A 12,201-nucleotide genomic window follows, 5' to 3' on the forward strand; every position below is an offset into this window, starting at 1 on the left:
GTAATAATTATGGATATGGCTACAATGATGTTGATATGATGTTATCGCTATTGTTTTTTATGACTATGTTGCGTTTAGCTTTTTAGTATGGGTGTCGATCCTAGTTTAGTAGCTCCACCCTTTTTGCTTGTTTGTATCAAGTTTCTCATAGTCTCATAGACCCATCGGTCTCCCAAAGACATTAATACTCTCTCTCTCTCTCTCTCTCTCTCTCTCTCTCTCTCTCTCTCTCTCTCTCTCTCTCTCTCTCTCTCTCTCTCTCTCTCTCTCTCTCTCTCTCTCTCCTCTCTCCCTCCCCCCCCCCCCCTCTCTCTCTCTCTCTCTCTCTCTCTCTCGCGCAAGAGTGTCTCCATGAACATGTACACCATGACATACAAAACTTGATTTGGAAAAGTATTGCTAAAGAACTTGGTTGAGAAATATGTAGTTACTATATTTTTCACTTGCATCCACCTAGAGGCCTCTATTTCTCATCGCTCTCCACCCTAGAAAATGCTATTTCAAGAGTGGTTCTCTTCTTACAATGAGGTATGTACTTATTTTTAAAATGACAAGGGGGATTGTCATGGTAGGAACAAAAATTCTTTGCCTTTTGTTTGCATAGATGCATGTTTAGATGAAGGTTTGGTCTTGGGCTCATATATTAATGAAGCCTTGTCAAGGGTATTTAATGCTAAGGATTAGTGGAGCTATCATGTTTAAGATAAAACTTCTTCTCTAGCCTCTCATCCATGAGCGAGGTCTCATATAGATATTTGGGATTTTTGGCTAAATATGAGGGACTAATCCTTCACAAACTTGACTGTGAAGAGATTCAATGTCTTCAATTTTGGAGTTCAAGATATAGAGATTTGAGATCAATAAACTAAACCTTTTAACTAAACATACTTGATTGTAAAGAGCTCCTCAATGCCTTCCATTTTGGATATCAGCATATGAGCTAATGGAATCCCTGATCATGTTAAGAAATTGAGGTGCCATGTTTTTGTCTTAAAATATGACATTGGTGCGTCTTTTTCTCCTTGTATCCTAAGGGAATGAATTGATTCTACTCGCTTGCATAAGCATATCTGAAGTGGTGATAAGAGGGTGTAAAGCTCTTTGAATTCTTGTCTATAAGGAATCCCACCAGTGAAATCCACCAATGAAGAGCTCCCATGATAGAGAGCTCCCTTGGTAAGCTTGATGGTAGTTATGTAAAGTTTGTCCCTCTCAATGTACGGCTAAGACTAAAAGTAAAAAGAAATATTCTTTGCAATGTTGGTAGAATATAGAATGGTGGATTATGATTGCCATTCCCCAAAGGTTCTTCCTAATGCAAAGCAATTAGAGATGATCCAAGATTCTTACAACCTTGAATGGCTTAGTGGGGCATCTACTACCCCAAATCTTTCATTCTACTTGGGATGTCTCTTTCTAGATTTGGCATTTGTTGTGAGGAGAGAAGTGTCCATCCATAATCTATGATTGAAGTTTGATTTGCACCAATTTCAATTCATTAATCTCTAATTGCATTTTTTCACTTCTCCCTTATTAGGATGCATGTTGAGTCACCTAAGGTAGAGATAAGAGAGTGTATAAGTGAGGCTCTGAGAGAGAGAGAGAGAGAGAGAGAGAGAGAGGCCATGATTGCCAATACTATGTGGCTCCTTTAATTGTTGCCATCATGCACAAGATGTTGTGCTAACAGAGAGAGAGAGAGAGAGAGAGAGAGAGAGAGAGAGAGAGAGAGAGAGAGAGAGAGAGGGTCATGTGCCAATACTATGATGGAAACATCATATGGTGGTTGCCACTATGGGCTCCTTTAATTCTTGTCATCATGCACAAGATGATGTGGTAACAAAGCTGCTTTTTCTCCATGTTAAGTTAATACTTGAATAGAAATTAAGCGGCCTAATTTGGAAATCCCTTTTCTTTCCTTGAATATTATAGTTTTTTCTTCATGTGTTTAATCTACTATTATACCTACATCCCCTACAGTACAACCCCAGCAAATGCTATTGCTCACTAATCTCCCTATATATATATATATATATATAGAGAGAGAGAGAGAGAGAGAGGCCATGATTGGGAATATTAAAGGCTTGCTATGACTCATGATTTCATTGGATCATGGACCTAAACCAATCTAGATTGTGTGTTTCAATGTGGATCCTAGGTCTCATGAAATTATCAACACATTATACTCCTCAAACCTATAGGTTGTTTACCATCACTATTCTAGGCATCTCTTGTGACCATCGGAAGGACAAAGGTATGTTGTAGAATATTACTAGGATTGGCACAATGCAAGATCTTCCTGACCACTCCACTGTTTTGTTGCATGCTACCTTGGCCGCCTTCCTTTTTTCCGCAATATCACTGATTCGTTCTTGCAATGCTTGCAACACCCTCAATTAAATATCCAACATGCATTGTTCATAGAAAAGTAAAGCAATCCAATCAGAGAGATACTGCCAAAGGAGACATACGGAGAAGCTCATGAACTATTTGGAATTTAATCTATGCAAAGCATGATAGCCAACCTTAAAAAATCATGCATAGTAGTAACACCTTGATATCGTCCCAAAAGCCACCAATAGTGTCTCGTGGCTTCAAAATATAGTTCTTATGAGTCATTCCTACTTTTCCAGCTCTTCATTGATGATTAACATCAATAAACCATCGTTAGGAACGTGTAATGATTTTTTGACTAATTGTATGAGTTCCCCTATCATTTTTAGAAATAGGAATGACACGATGCTTGAGGCATAATAATTCCAGCATCATAGGAAGGTTATCCATGCAGAAATTAAATGGAATCTCTTGTGCTTGTGATGGTGAGCAAGGGTGAGTATACTTTGGCTCATATAATTTACCATGTTGCATGGCCTCTTCCAAAAGTTTTGGGCCTACATCTAGGGCTACTTGCATGTATTCCATGCATGGATTCAGCCCATCAATGCCTTTAACAAACATGGAACATTTCCAGAATTGTTTGATGTGGGATTTACTTATTTCGTGCGGAGTTAATTATGGGTACTTAAACGATAAATTCCAAAAGGAGAGACAAAACAAGTTAGAGCCTTCCTATTTAATGTCATCCAAGCATTAGTGTTGGTCTTATACTCTTGTTCCTTTGCATTCATTGGCTTCACCATATATGAGCACAATCCTTGAGATAGAACACCATAAATTATATTTTCTCTCATCATTTTTTGGGCTCAATATAAAGTGTTCTTTAACTTGTTAATCTATTCATCCAATTTATTGAATACATTTCTTACACCCCAAATATCCAAGAACGACTTTATTCTAGAAATCTTGCTTATAAACGTAATTACCCTTAAATAATTTGCACAAGTCTTGAGAAGTCAATCCTACAAATTCTAAGGTGTTAATAACAAATTAAGAGTTGGATCAATAAAAGGATTTGGATGATGAGCTACCTTTGAGCTACCAAATATAGCTCAAAACCTAACAAGTTATAATGATGGCCATATTAGAATTAGGCAAGCTACGTTATTCCGATATGCAATTGGTTCGACTTCACAAGTGTAGGACTATATAGGAATAATGGCAATGATGCTTTCTACACTAACACCCAATGTAGGAAAGTATGTGGAAAATTCCAATGATGCATAGAAATCCACTATTTGACGGTTTTTACTAACATATGGTAGGATTGTGATAACATTGACAATTAGTTTTATGCTCTAGATGTAGGTCTCGAAATTTCTTATGAAAATGTAAAGAATTTCCCCACATTTCTCATGATTTTAGAGCTTTGACATGATTTAAGACAATACGTTTGCAATAGAATTAGTGAAATTACCACACTCGTGATCAAACAAAGCATAGCATCATGAAAATAGCAAAATGAATCTACATGAGAAATTAGGAATCCAAAATACATCTTGGATTCAGAGGCAACTTGAGATGTACACCCAATACACCCAACGAGTCTTGACACACGTACTCAAGCTGGTCAAACTACTTGACATCCTCACCAAGTTTTTGGCCTTTCAAGGGTCTTAGGAAAGGGTGGAGTTTTTGGAATCGAGTTGGGAAAATGGGGATCTCTTCGGTGTTGGTTAGTTTGACTAGGTTAGTGGAATCCCCAAGTTTGGTGGAGGGTTAGCTAGGTGGTTAGGGTTAGTGGTGCTAAAAGTGTTTACGTCTTGCTTTAATCATTAATTCCTGTCAATCAAGTGGGTTAGTGCTAATTAACCAATTATCTTTATTTAGTTCCATACGTCCCCCATGCTTCCTTGACAAGAATCATGGCTTCTCTACTCTTTGTTTCTATCCTTGCACCTCTCCTCTCCATTCTTCAACTTTTTCCTTCTGTTTTGCTTGTCTGCATTTGGAGGACGAGCATACCTATTGTCCTCCCATTTCATACCCTCACAGCTTGATTCCTCTCTCTCTCTCTCTCTCTCTCTCATTGCAATATTCTCGCAAGATCCGAAGTTTGTTTCGTAGATTTGTAGTTTCAAATCCAAGCTTTGCATGGTACAACTTCCACTCGTAGTCTATGATTTTCTTGAAGTCGTATGTGTAATTTGGTTTGTAACGTGTTGTATGTAGTGTTGCGAGCGGTCAGGTCAACCCCTCTTGATGCCACCATAGAGAGAGAGGGCCTTTGTTGTGGGTGTGCCCGCCCAGAGAGATTTTACTTTAGGGTTTAGAGAGAGGGCCTTTGCTTGTGGGTGTGCCCACCCCTATGAGGGTAGTCTAGGGTAGGGCAGACATGCAGTTGGGTTGTGTGGCCATCTTGGGCTTCTTGTAGGACCATCTGTTGTCTCATGACAACCCTCATGGAGGCGCATCTTGCTAGACAATGTTGTAGCCCTAGCCCTCATAGGCCCTTTATAGGTTGAGGTGGACCAACATGTTGGTCGTTGGTCCCATGATGTAGGGATGTTAGCCCTTGTGGAGGGCATGAGGCAGTCGGACCTAGAGCCCTTGTAGTCGGGCTGGAGGGCAAGGGATCAACAACGCTGCCTAGCAACCCCTTATGTAGAGCCCTAGTGCAGGTTGGTCGGCCCCTAATATGCTGACCAACTAGGGGGGATTGGGTTATATGGGTCGTCTCATATTGCAGGTCAGGTTGGTCGGCCCCTAATATGCTGACCAACTAGGGGGGATTGGGTTATATAGGTCCCTCCTCATTTGTGCTTGTCATCTCAACAGTGGAGCAGTTCAACCTACATATAGCAGACATTTTCCCCACTGCCTTGGGGGTTTTTCCTAAGATCACTTGCAGTTCTCTCATTTCTCTCTCTCCTTTCTTGTTTGGTGTGCGTGAGGTTGGCTCTGTCTCTCTTCATTTCTGTTCAGATCCGCTGCACTTCTCACATGGTATCAGAGCCATGTTAGCTAGAGACCCGAGGTGTGGAGAGAGCGTTGAGCCAACACACAGAGTGGAGGTTTAGGGTTGTTTTTTTCAAGGTGTTCATGAGGAGGATTGTGTGAGGTGTGGACTGTTTGGGAGTCAAGGTACATAGACTTAGATGGGTGTTTTCATATTCGAAGGGAGGTTTTCTCAAGGGTGGGACAGCGAGTTGTGAAGGTCTTGTAGCCCTTCATTAGCCCTCTTAACCCCTTCTTTTCGTCCATCCCCTTCTCTCCTATCCATCCACCCTCTTCTCCATTTCATTCCCTCTTCACTCCGACATGCTCGCCCTCTCCGAGATGGCAAACAGCAAGGCAAAATGTCCACTTTTGCCCACCTTCCTGATCAACCGTCAATTGATGGACTCAATTACAGTGTTTGGCAGGTGATGCTCGAGTCTCTGCTATACTCGTATAATCTAGAGGACTTCATTTTGGTGAGAGTTGCAAACCCCATGCATTCAACCTTGGCATCCTGGAGTAGCAGGAGGCCGACACCCTGTTTCAGCTCTGGGACCGTGTCCATTTAAGGGTAAGGTCGTTTATCTTTCTTAATTGTGCTCCTCGTGATTAATCACGTGAAGCACATGATGGTGGCCAAGAGTATCCAGAAGCACTTGAGGTCCCTGTATAATCGAACCTCTCCCATGAAGAGGGTTTCCCTAAAAATCCAGATGAGATTTTTGGATCCCAAGAATTCTTCATCGATGCTGGAGCATATCAACAAGTTGCAAGAGCTTCAACAGGAGATCCTCTAGGCGTGGAAGTAGATACCTTTTGAGGGCATGGACATAACTCTACTATCCCAACTTCCTTTCAGTATGGTGCCTTCTATTCGTCATTGATAACCAGTGGAAGGATGCATGCGTTGACCTAGGAGGAACTCCTCCTGATGGTGCTTGACTAGGAGAGTTGTAGATCGTACCAATGAGGGTCAGCCTGAGACTTTGGCAAGCTTTGGCAAAGCTAAGTAGAAAGGATGGAAACAACTGAGAGCCGAGGAAGGAAAGTACTCAAGGCGCCACGTACATGTAACCAATGTGGCCAGAAAGGTCATTATTGGCGGCATTGTCCTCAAAGGAATAGTGAGGGGGCCAATAACCAGCACAGTGGTGTTACCGCCGCTACAACGTTTACTCCAGCCTTCTAGTAACATGCGACAGGATGTGCTGCCAGCAGGCCTTTTGAATCCAGACAGAGGAGTGATTGCTTGTTTGTGGCAACGGTACCTACTAGAGAGGAGCCGTGGCGATGGAATCTCTAATCAAGGCAGACTTTCAAGTAGCACCTCGAGCCACGAGGAGTTGTTCCTGCTATCTCACGTGGCAGTATGTTACCAGTTTTTATTCTGTTTGTACGCTATGACACCTGGCAAATACAAAGGGGGGCTCCTAGTGTTGTGCTGCAGCTATTGTTTGAGGAGTGCTGGAGATTCTGATGGATCAGAAGATTGCCCATGCGGGCTGGAGATTCGGATGGATCAGAAGATTGCCCATGCGGGAATCCAAACATAGTTGATTGATCCTAGTGAGGTGTAATATGCCCATGGTAATTGAAGTACTGAAGTCCATCAATCTGGGGGACAGTGTACCAGTTTGGACTTGAGGGGGTGCTTCAGAGGGACTGTATAGCTCTAAGATACAGGAGCCCATGTAGGGAACCAAACCTTGCACCGAGGGTGGTATCAGTCAGATTATTGTTTTTGTACCTTCTATTGGAGTGATGTACCAGCACCAACAATTGGATTGTTGTACCTTGTACCAATACCGAACGAGAGGAGTGTATCTAGCACCTGTGGCATGGGAGCAACAATTCTAGGTTTCCAGTGATCATGCTGAGGCGATTCCTACCAAGGAGGCTTCTTTGACAATACTTGTGGCGGTCTTCAACAATGGGGCATCACACGAGAGATTCCTCCAGTTGTTCCAGTGGCACACCCAGTTCCCTGGCATGTAGCTTTTGATTAATAGTCTTCGACTTCTCCAACTCAAGCAAGCTAGCTGACTCTTTCCATTAGCCTTGTTTTGCCTTGTAGAATACATCAAATCATCTGCAATCATGTTGGCAGTTTGAAAACCAAGTCCAGTAAGATTATCTCCATCATGTTTCATCAGACCTTCCCTAAGGCAAGTTCAATGCCTTCAAAAACTTGGCAACAAAATACTCTGAAGTCTGAATGATCCTTCAGGCTTACGTGTTTCGAACCATTTTTTGTGCCTTTCAAGCTCCTTGAAACGAGTCTCTAACTGCCAGCAGACTCTTTCCATGATCCTTGCTGTGTACCAACAAAAACATCAAATCATCTCTGATCATCATGGCAGCTGAATTCTGAAGTCTGAATGATCCTTCAGCGTTACTTGGATCCATTTTTTGTGCCTTTTAAGCTCCTTGAAACAAGTCCATTACTTGCTAGCATACTCTTTCCATGAGCCCTACTGTGTACCAACAAAAACATCAAATCATCTCTGATCACCTTGGCAGCTTTATGTCAAGTCAAGTAAGGCGCACTTTCAGAGTCAATTTTTAGCATGGGAATCCACAAACTTTTCACACTTGCATAATGGAAATGGTGTATATACCTTTGTAAGACTAGAATAAGTCCAATCAAACAAATTTATATTTTTTGTTGTGAGAATGAAAATGGTGACCTCTTATCATCAACCAGGGGTAAAGTTCGGTTCAAGGCTAGGGATGCACGGTCACATTTCATGAAATAGTGTCATGTGTACACACTTCTTCCACATGCCATACAATGATCCGCGTGTGGTATGTAATGGATACATGTGGTAGCTACCAATAATTCATCAAATCTGAAATGTCATTCAGAACATCTGTTGGTCTTGCTGTACTTATATACTCTTGCAGGCAACCTCATCAGGTATCAGTAATTGAGTGCAGTGAAACTGGTGCAATTCAAAACCCCAGTGCTATATATGTTCTACCATGGACGCTAAAAAGCTTCAATATTCTAAGATTAAGTCACCTCGGCTGGGTTACAAGAGTTCTAGAGATTATGCTACAAACATTTACTATTCTGAGCAGCTCGCTCTTCAGCTTCCCAGCATAGTCCTGTTGCACATATTTCTGAAACATCTCAGTTTTAATGGACGAACATTATCAGCACAGATGACCAAAAAGGAAAAGCAGTAATACATAGTGAACCTTAAAGGCGGCTAAAGGCTGATTGCAGAGGGCCAGAAGAATGAAGAGATTGCAAGCAAAGAGGCCATCCTAAATTTCTAGATGACAAAATAGTGATAAAAAAACTGTCCAACCAGCACGAATGATTAGGACACCAAGGAAGATCCCTTGATGTCTATTCAGCAGAGAGCTCGGTAACCTCAGATATCAAATACCTGAAATTCAAGCCTAGCCACACTATGTTAAGAATGAGACGGAATGAACTCAGCTAGTCATTTGTAAAGCAGAGGCGCCAATGATATTCATGCTGAGAATAACTGCGAAATTGGATATTGAAAAATTCACAAACTCTCTCTAGCTCTAGTGAAAATTGCCGCCAAAAAGAAGATTGGGGGGATGTAATTACAAGGAAGCTCCATCCAGAAGGATAAAGCAATTAATGATATCTATGTAAAATTCCTTGGTTGTGTTAGCAAAGGCACGGCATGTCTACGTGATGATTTGTCTAGCTTTCTTGAAAGCAGTTCGAAAATTTGCCATGTAGCATCACCTTTCACGAGGGGTTCTGTGTAGAGCAGTGCTCGCCTATGCTCTTCCTTCCAAAGATTTTTCTGAATGGTGGTTAAATTGGTGCGAGATACCTTCTCCAGGATTTTGTCCAACTTACTAACATCCCTTTCTGGCACAGTCAATGATAGCTGTGCCCAGTTGATGCTGTGAGAATATGGAAGTGAAATTTTATCTGCGATTATCACTGGCACACAGCCAAAGAGAACCGACTCCACTATGCGAGGGCTCCATGGCGCCCAACCTAGAGGGCAGAGACAGAAAACAGACCGGTGAATTTCTGATTGGTAATCTACAGAGCGCTTCCTCTTGATGAAAAATCTGCGGTCTCGGCTAAACTTTTGCCATATTGTAGTACGCACACCCCTGAATCCACAGCAAAATAGTCTTAGCCTTTTAAAGATGAAAATGAAAGCAAGGACATGAACAAAGGATGAGAGACTTTTCTCCACTATCAATGAAGAATAACCCACCGGCTATAGATTCGACCGCTAATGTTTTTAGGGTGAATTTCCATCTTGCCCCTGAAAAATGCCCAGATATCCCGGTGTTGCTTTTCTGGAAGCCAATCGCGCTTGACAGAGTCTGTTGTCACAAACGGAGGGATCTGTACACGGTTTTTAGCCTGGCATGGATGGTTATCTATTCGGCCAAAGGTCTGTAAAATCACAGATTTCAGCAGAAAAACTGGGATCCCAGCAGCCACAGCTATGTCTTCCTGTAAAGCAATACCAACAGCCGTCAGTAAATCAAATCCACGCTTCCATAAACGTCTTCCTCTCCAACCGGACTAGGCAAAAAAATTTAAAAGAACAAAACGTCCAAATCCATACCATGGTGTGAAAGCAAGGCCCATAGTCATGAGTAGCAACGAATATGTGGTCTCTTCCCCCGCTTCGATTCCAGTAGGGCATCTCACCAGAAATAAATTGCACCGCTGACTGTAGCAGAGAGGGTGCATGGCCTAAAGATGGGAAGCCAGTCGTCGTGCTGAAATTGCAGGAGACATATACAGGTACGAAGAAAAAGTCTGCATCCAGTGGCTCAAACGTCCTGACGGGGCTGCGAAGCAATCGCTGATGAATGGCTACTTCCGCAGCAAAGAGATGACTGCCGCATCGAGCATCTTTCAACCAGTCTTCATTGAAGTGAGGAGGCAAATCGTACACGAATATCTTCAATTCAGTCGACAATCCCAAATCGTTTGTAGGCCCTGCAAAGGAACAACGCACAAGTTCAGATAGTGGCTTCACCAGGATGAGAATGAGGTCGCGGAACGTAAATAAAACGAAGCTTAAACCGTCTCAAAATTAAAGCGCAGCACAACTCAGTCATCGACTCACGCTGAGCAATTTCATAGCAGCCCGGGCGGACCTTCAGAGACAATGATATTCACAAGCTCCAAAAGGGGGCAGAAACCTGGGCGGTGATCATACCTGGATCGTTCTTTGTGAAATTCAGTTCTCGGTCGATTGATGAGTAGTCCCTGCGAACCTCCTTAGCTATGCTCCTGGGCCTCGCATCCTGGTACCCCTCATCTTTGAGCTCTAACAGAGCGTTTGAGGAGAGAGGCCTCGTATGCAGCACCGAGGCAGAGTCCACGGTAGTAGTGAGCGAATTTCCAACTTCCACTACAGGAGTAGCGACCATAGGTCGATTGCTTGTAAAAAACCATAGCCCCACAGGTGTGAGGGTGATGATGAACAAACAGAAGGAGAAACAAAATAGACGATGAGCACACTGACGCCACAACCTTTGTGTCCTATCCACTCTCACATATTTACATGCCCTGCACTTGGACGATTCGAGAACGACTACGCCTAGCTGCCTGTCTTTTGAGCAACCTCCTCGGAGATTGATTTCCATGCCACGCATCTGAAGAACCAAGCGCCAACGATTCCGGGCGGCGTCGTAGCACTAGCCTGTTCTCAATAAAGAAGGATGATGGACTAAGAGGCGTTTCAAAACGCAAGGAGATACGATCTTGGAATACAGTGTGGATAACGGTGGTGATCACAAGAGAAAGTTATAACTTTTAGCTGTACAGACGGAGAGAGAACGGCATGCAACAGAGGGACTCAAGTTCCTTTGTTGGTGTATCCGATGAATCCAAAAGTTTTGACAGTTATACAGGGAAGACGGTTGCGATCATACAAGAAGGGAGAAGAAAATCGGCAGGACAAGCAACGGGAGGCGACCGTTACTGAACGATACCGGATTGTTGGGAAGCCAAAAGAAGGGCAAAGAGATGCAAATAAATTTTCTGGCTCGGGAAGGGAACAAAGCGTCGGAGTCGGCTATTTGATTGAAAGACAGAAATGATTTGAAGCAAGAGGACGGAGGAGGGAGAGAGAGGGAGATGTTCTGAGGAGGAACAGATAAACAGCTTACACAAGGAGGCCAGAGAGACGGAGCTGCGTTCGGATGATGAACAGGAACTGCCGGAGACGGTTATGCGGAAAAGGAGAAGCTGCACAACCTCTCCTGCTACGATTCGAACGGATGATGAAGACGAGACGTTTGTGCTGCCGTGTTGAAAAGGAGAGGTCGATGGAAACGAGAAGGGAAGGTGCTGGATTTGTTGGAAAGATGTTATGGAAACAATCAGAAAGGAATCAAGGACGGAGTTTCTGATGAAGAAGACGACGAAGAGACGGATGAGGAGAAGAAAAAGGCAGGGTTGGTTGGCTATGGCGGTGGTGGAAGGTTTGGCTTACCGGCCTACGACGGAGTCATCGACGGAACCGTCGCCGGAAATGGGGTTCCGTCCGCCGGAACGCGACGGAACTTCCTTCTTCTTCCTAAAATGAAGATGAAGAAGAAGAAGAAGAGGAAGAAGAAGAATAGTATGATGAGGGGGCCTTGCTGACGTGCTATCCTACGTGGCGCCGCCTTTCCCACGCCACCCTTGCTTGGGTTGACGGGTTCAGGTGCTATCCTCCTATCGGCACGCGCCACGTAAGCTGGTCCGGCTCCGCTGGCCCCGCCGTGGCCGCGTCCCACGAGGACCCATCATTGTCCGAAGCTGTGACACTTGCCAAATCCCTCTGCCATGTCACTGTGTGGTCCTCACTGCTCCCACCACGTCACCATATGGTCCCCAACATGCCCCTCTTG

The 12,201-nt window shown here is 43.5% G+C and overlaps 1 protein-coding gene across 2 annotated transcripts; it reads right to left on the reverse strand.

Moving 5' to 3' along the window:
- Nucleotides 1-8,780: 8,780 nt before the first annotated feature.
- On the reverse strand, nucleotides 8,781-11,883 carry LOC147889469 (putative glucuronoxylan glucuronosyltransferase IRX7). Of its 2 annotated transcripts, XM_087391591.1 has the most exons (5): nucleotides 11,802-11,883; nucleotides 10,521-11,006; nucleotides 9,918-10,297; nucleotides 9,558-9,802; nucleotides 8,781-9,450 (listed from the first exon to the last, which is right to left on the reverse strand). In XM_087391591.1, exons 2-5 carry the CDS (start codon nucleotides 10,957-10,959, stop codon nucleotides 8,964-8,966), a joined length of 1,551 nt encoding a protein of 516 aa, XP_087247717.1. In that variant the 5' UTR covers nucleotides 10,960-11,006; nucleotides 11,802-11,883; the 3' UTR covers nucleotides 8,781-8,963. The 2 variants fall into 2 exon arrangements, with proteins under 2 accessions (XP_087247717.1, XP_087247716.1); XM_087391590.1 differs by having other exon boundaries at nucleotides 10,521-11,877.
- Nucleotides 11,884-12,201: the final 318 nt, after the last annotated feature.

The sequence above is a fragment of the Dipteris shenzhenensis genome, chromosome 20 (genome assembly GCF_047967505.1).
Source record: "Dipteris shenzhenensis isolate YYH24624 ecotype China chromosome 20, Dip_SZ_1.0, whole genome shotgun sequence".
In the NCBI taxonomy this organism is placed as follows: domain Eukaryota; kingdom Viridiplantae; phylum Streptophyta; class Polypodiopsida; order Gleicheniales; family Dipteridaceae; genus Dipteris; species Dipteris shenzhenensis.

Coding starts and splice junctions, on each gene's coding strand:
- LOC147889469 (XM_087391591.1), bottom strand. CDS start 10,959: ATGCGTGGCATGGAAATCAATCTCCGAGGAGGTTGCTCAAAAGACAGG. Junction 9,803..9,917: donor GGCCTTGCTTTCACACCATG/GTATGGATTTGG, acceptor ATTGCTTTACAG/GAAGACATAGCTGTGGCTGC. Junction 9,451..9,557: donor AGCGGTCGAATCTATAGCCG/GTGGGTTATTCT, acceptor CTGTGGATTCAG/GGGTGTGCGTACTACAATAT.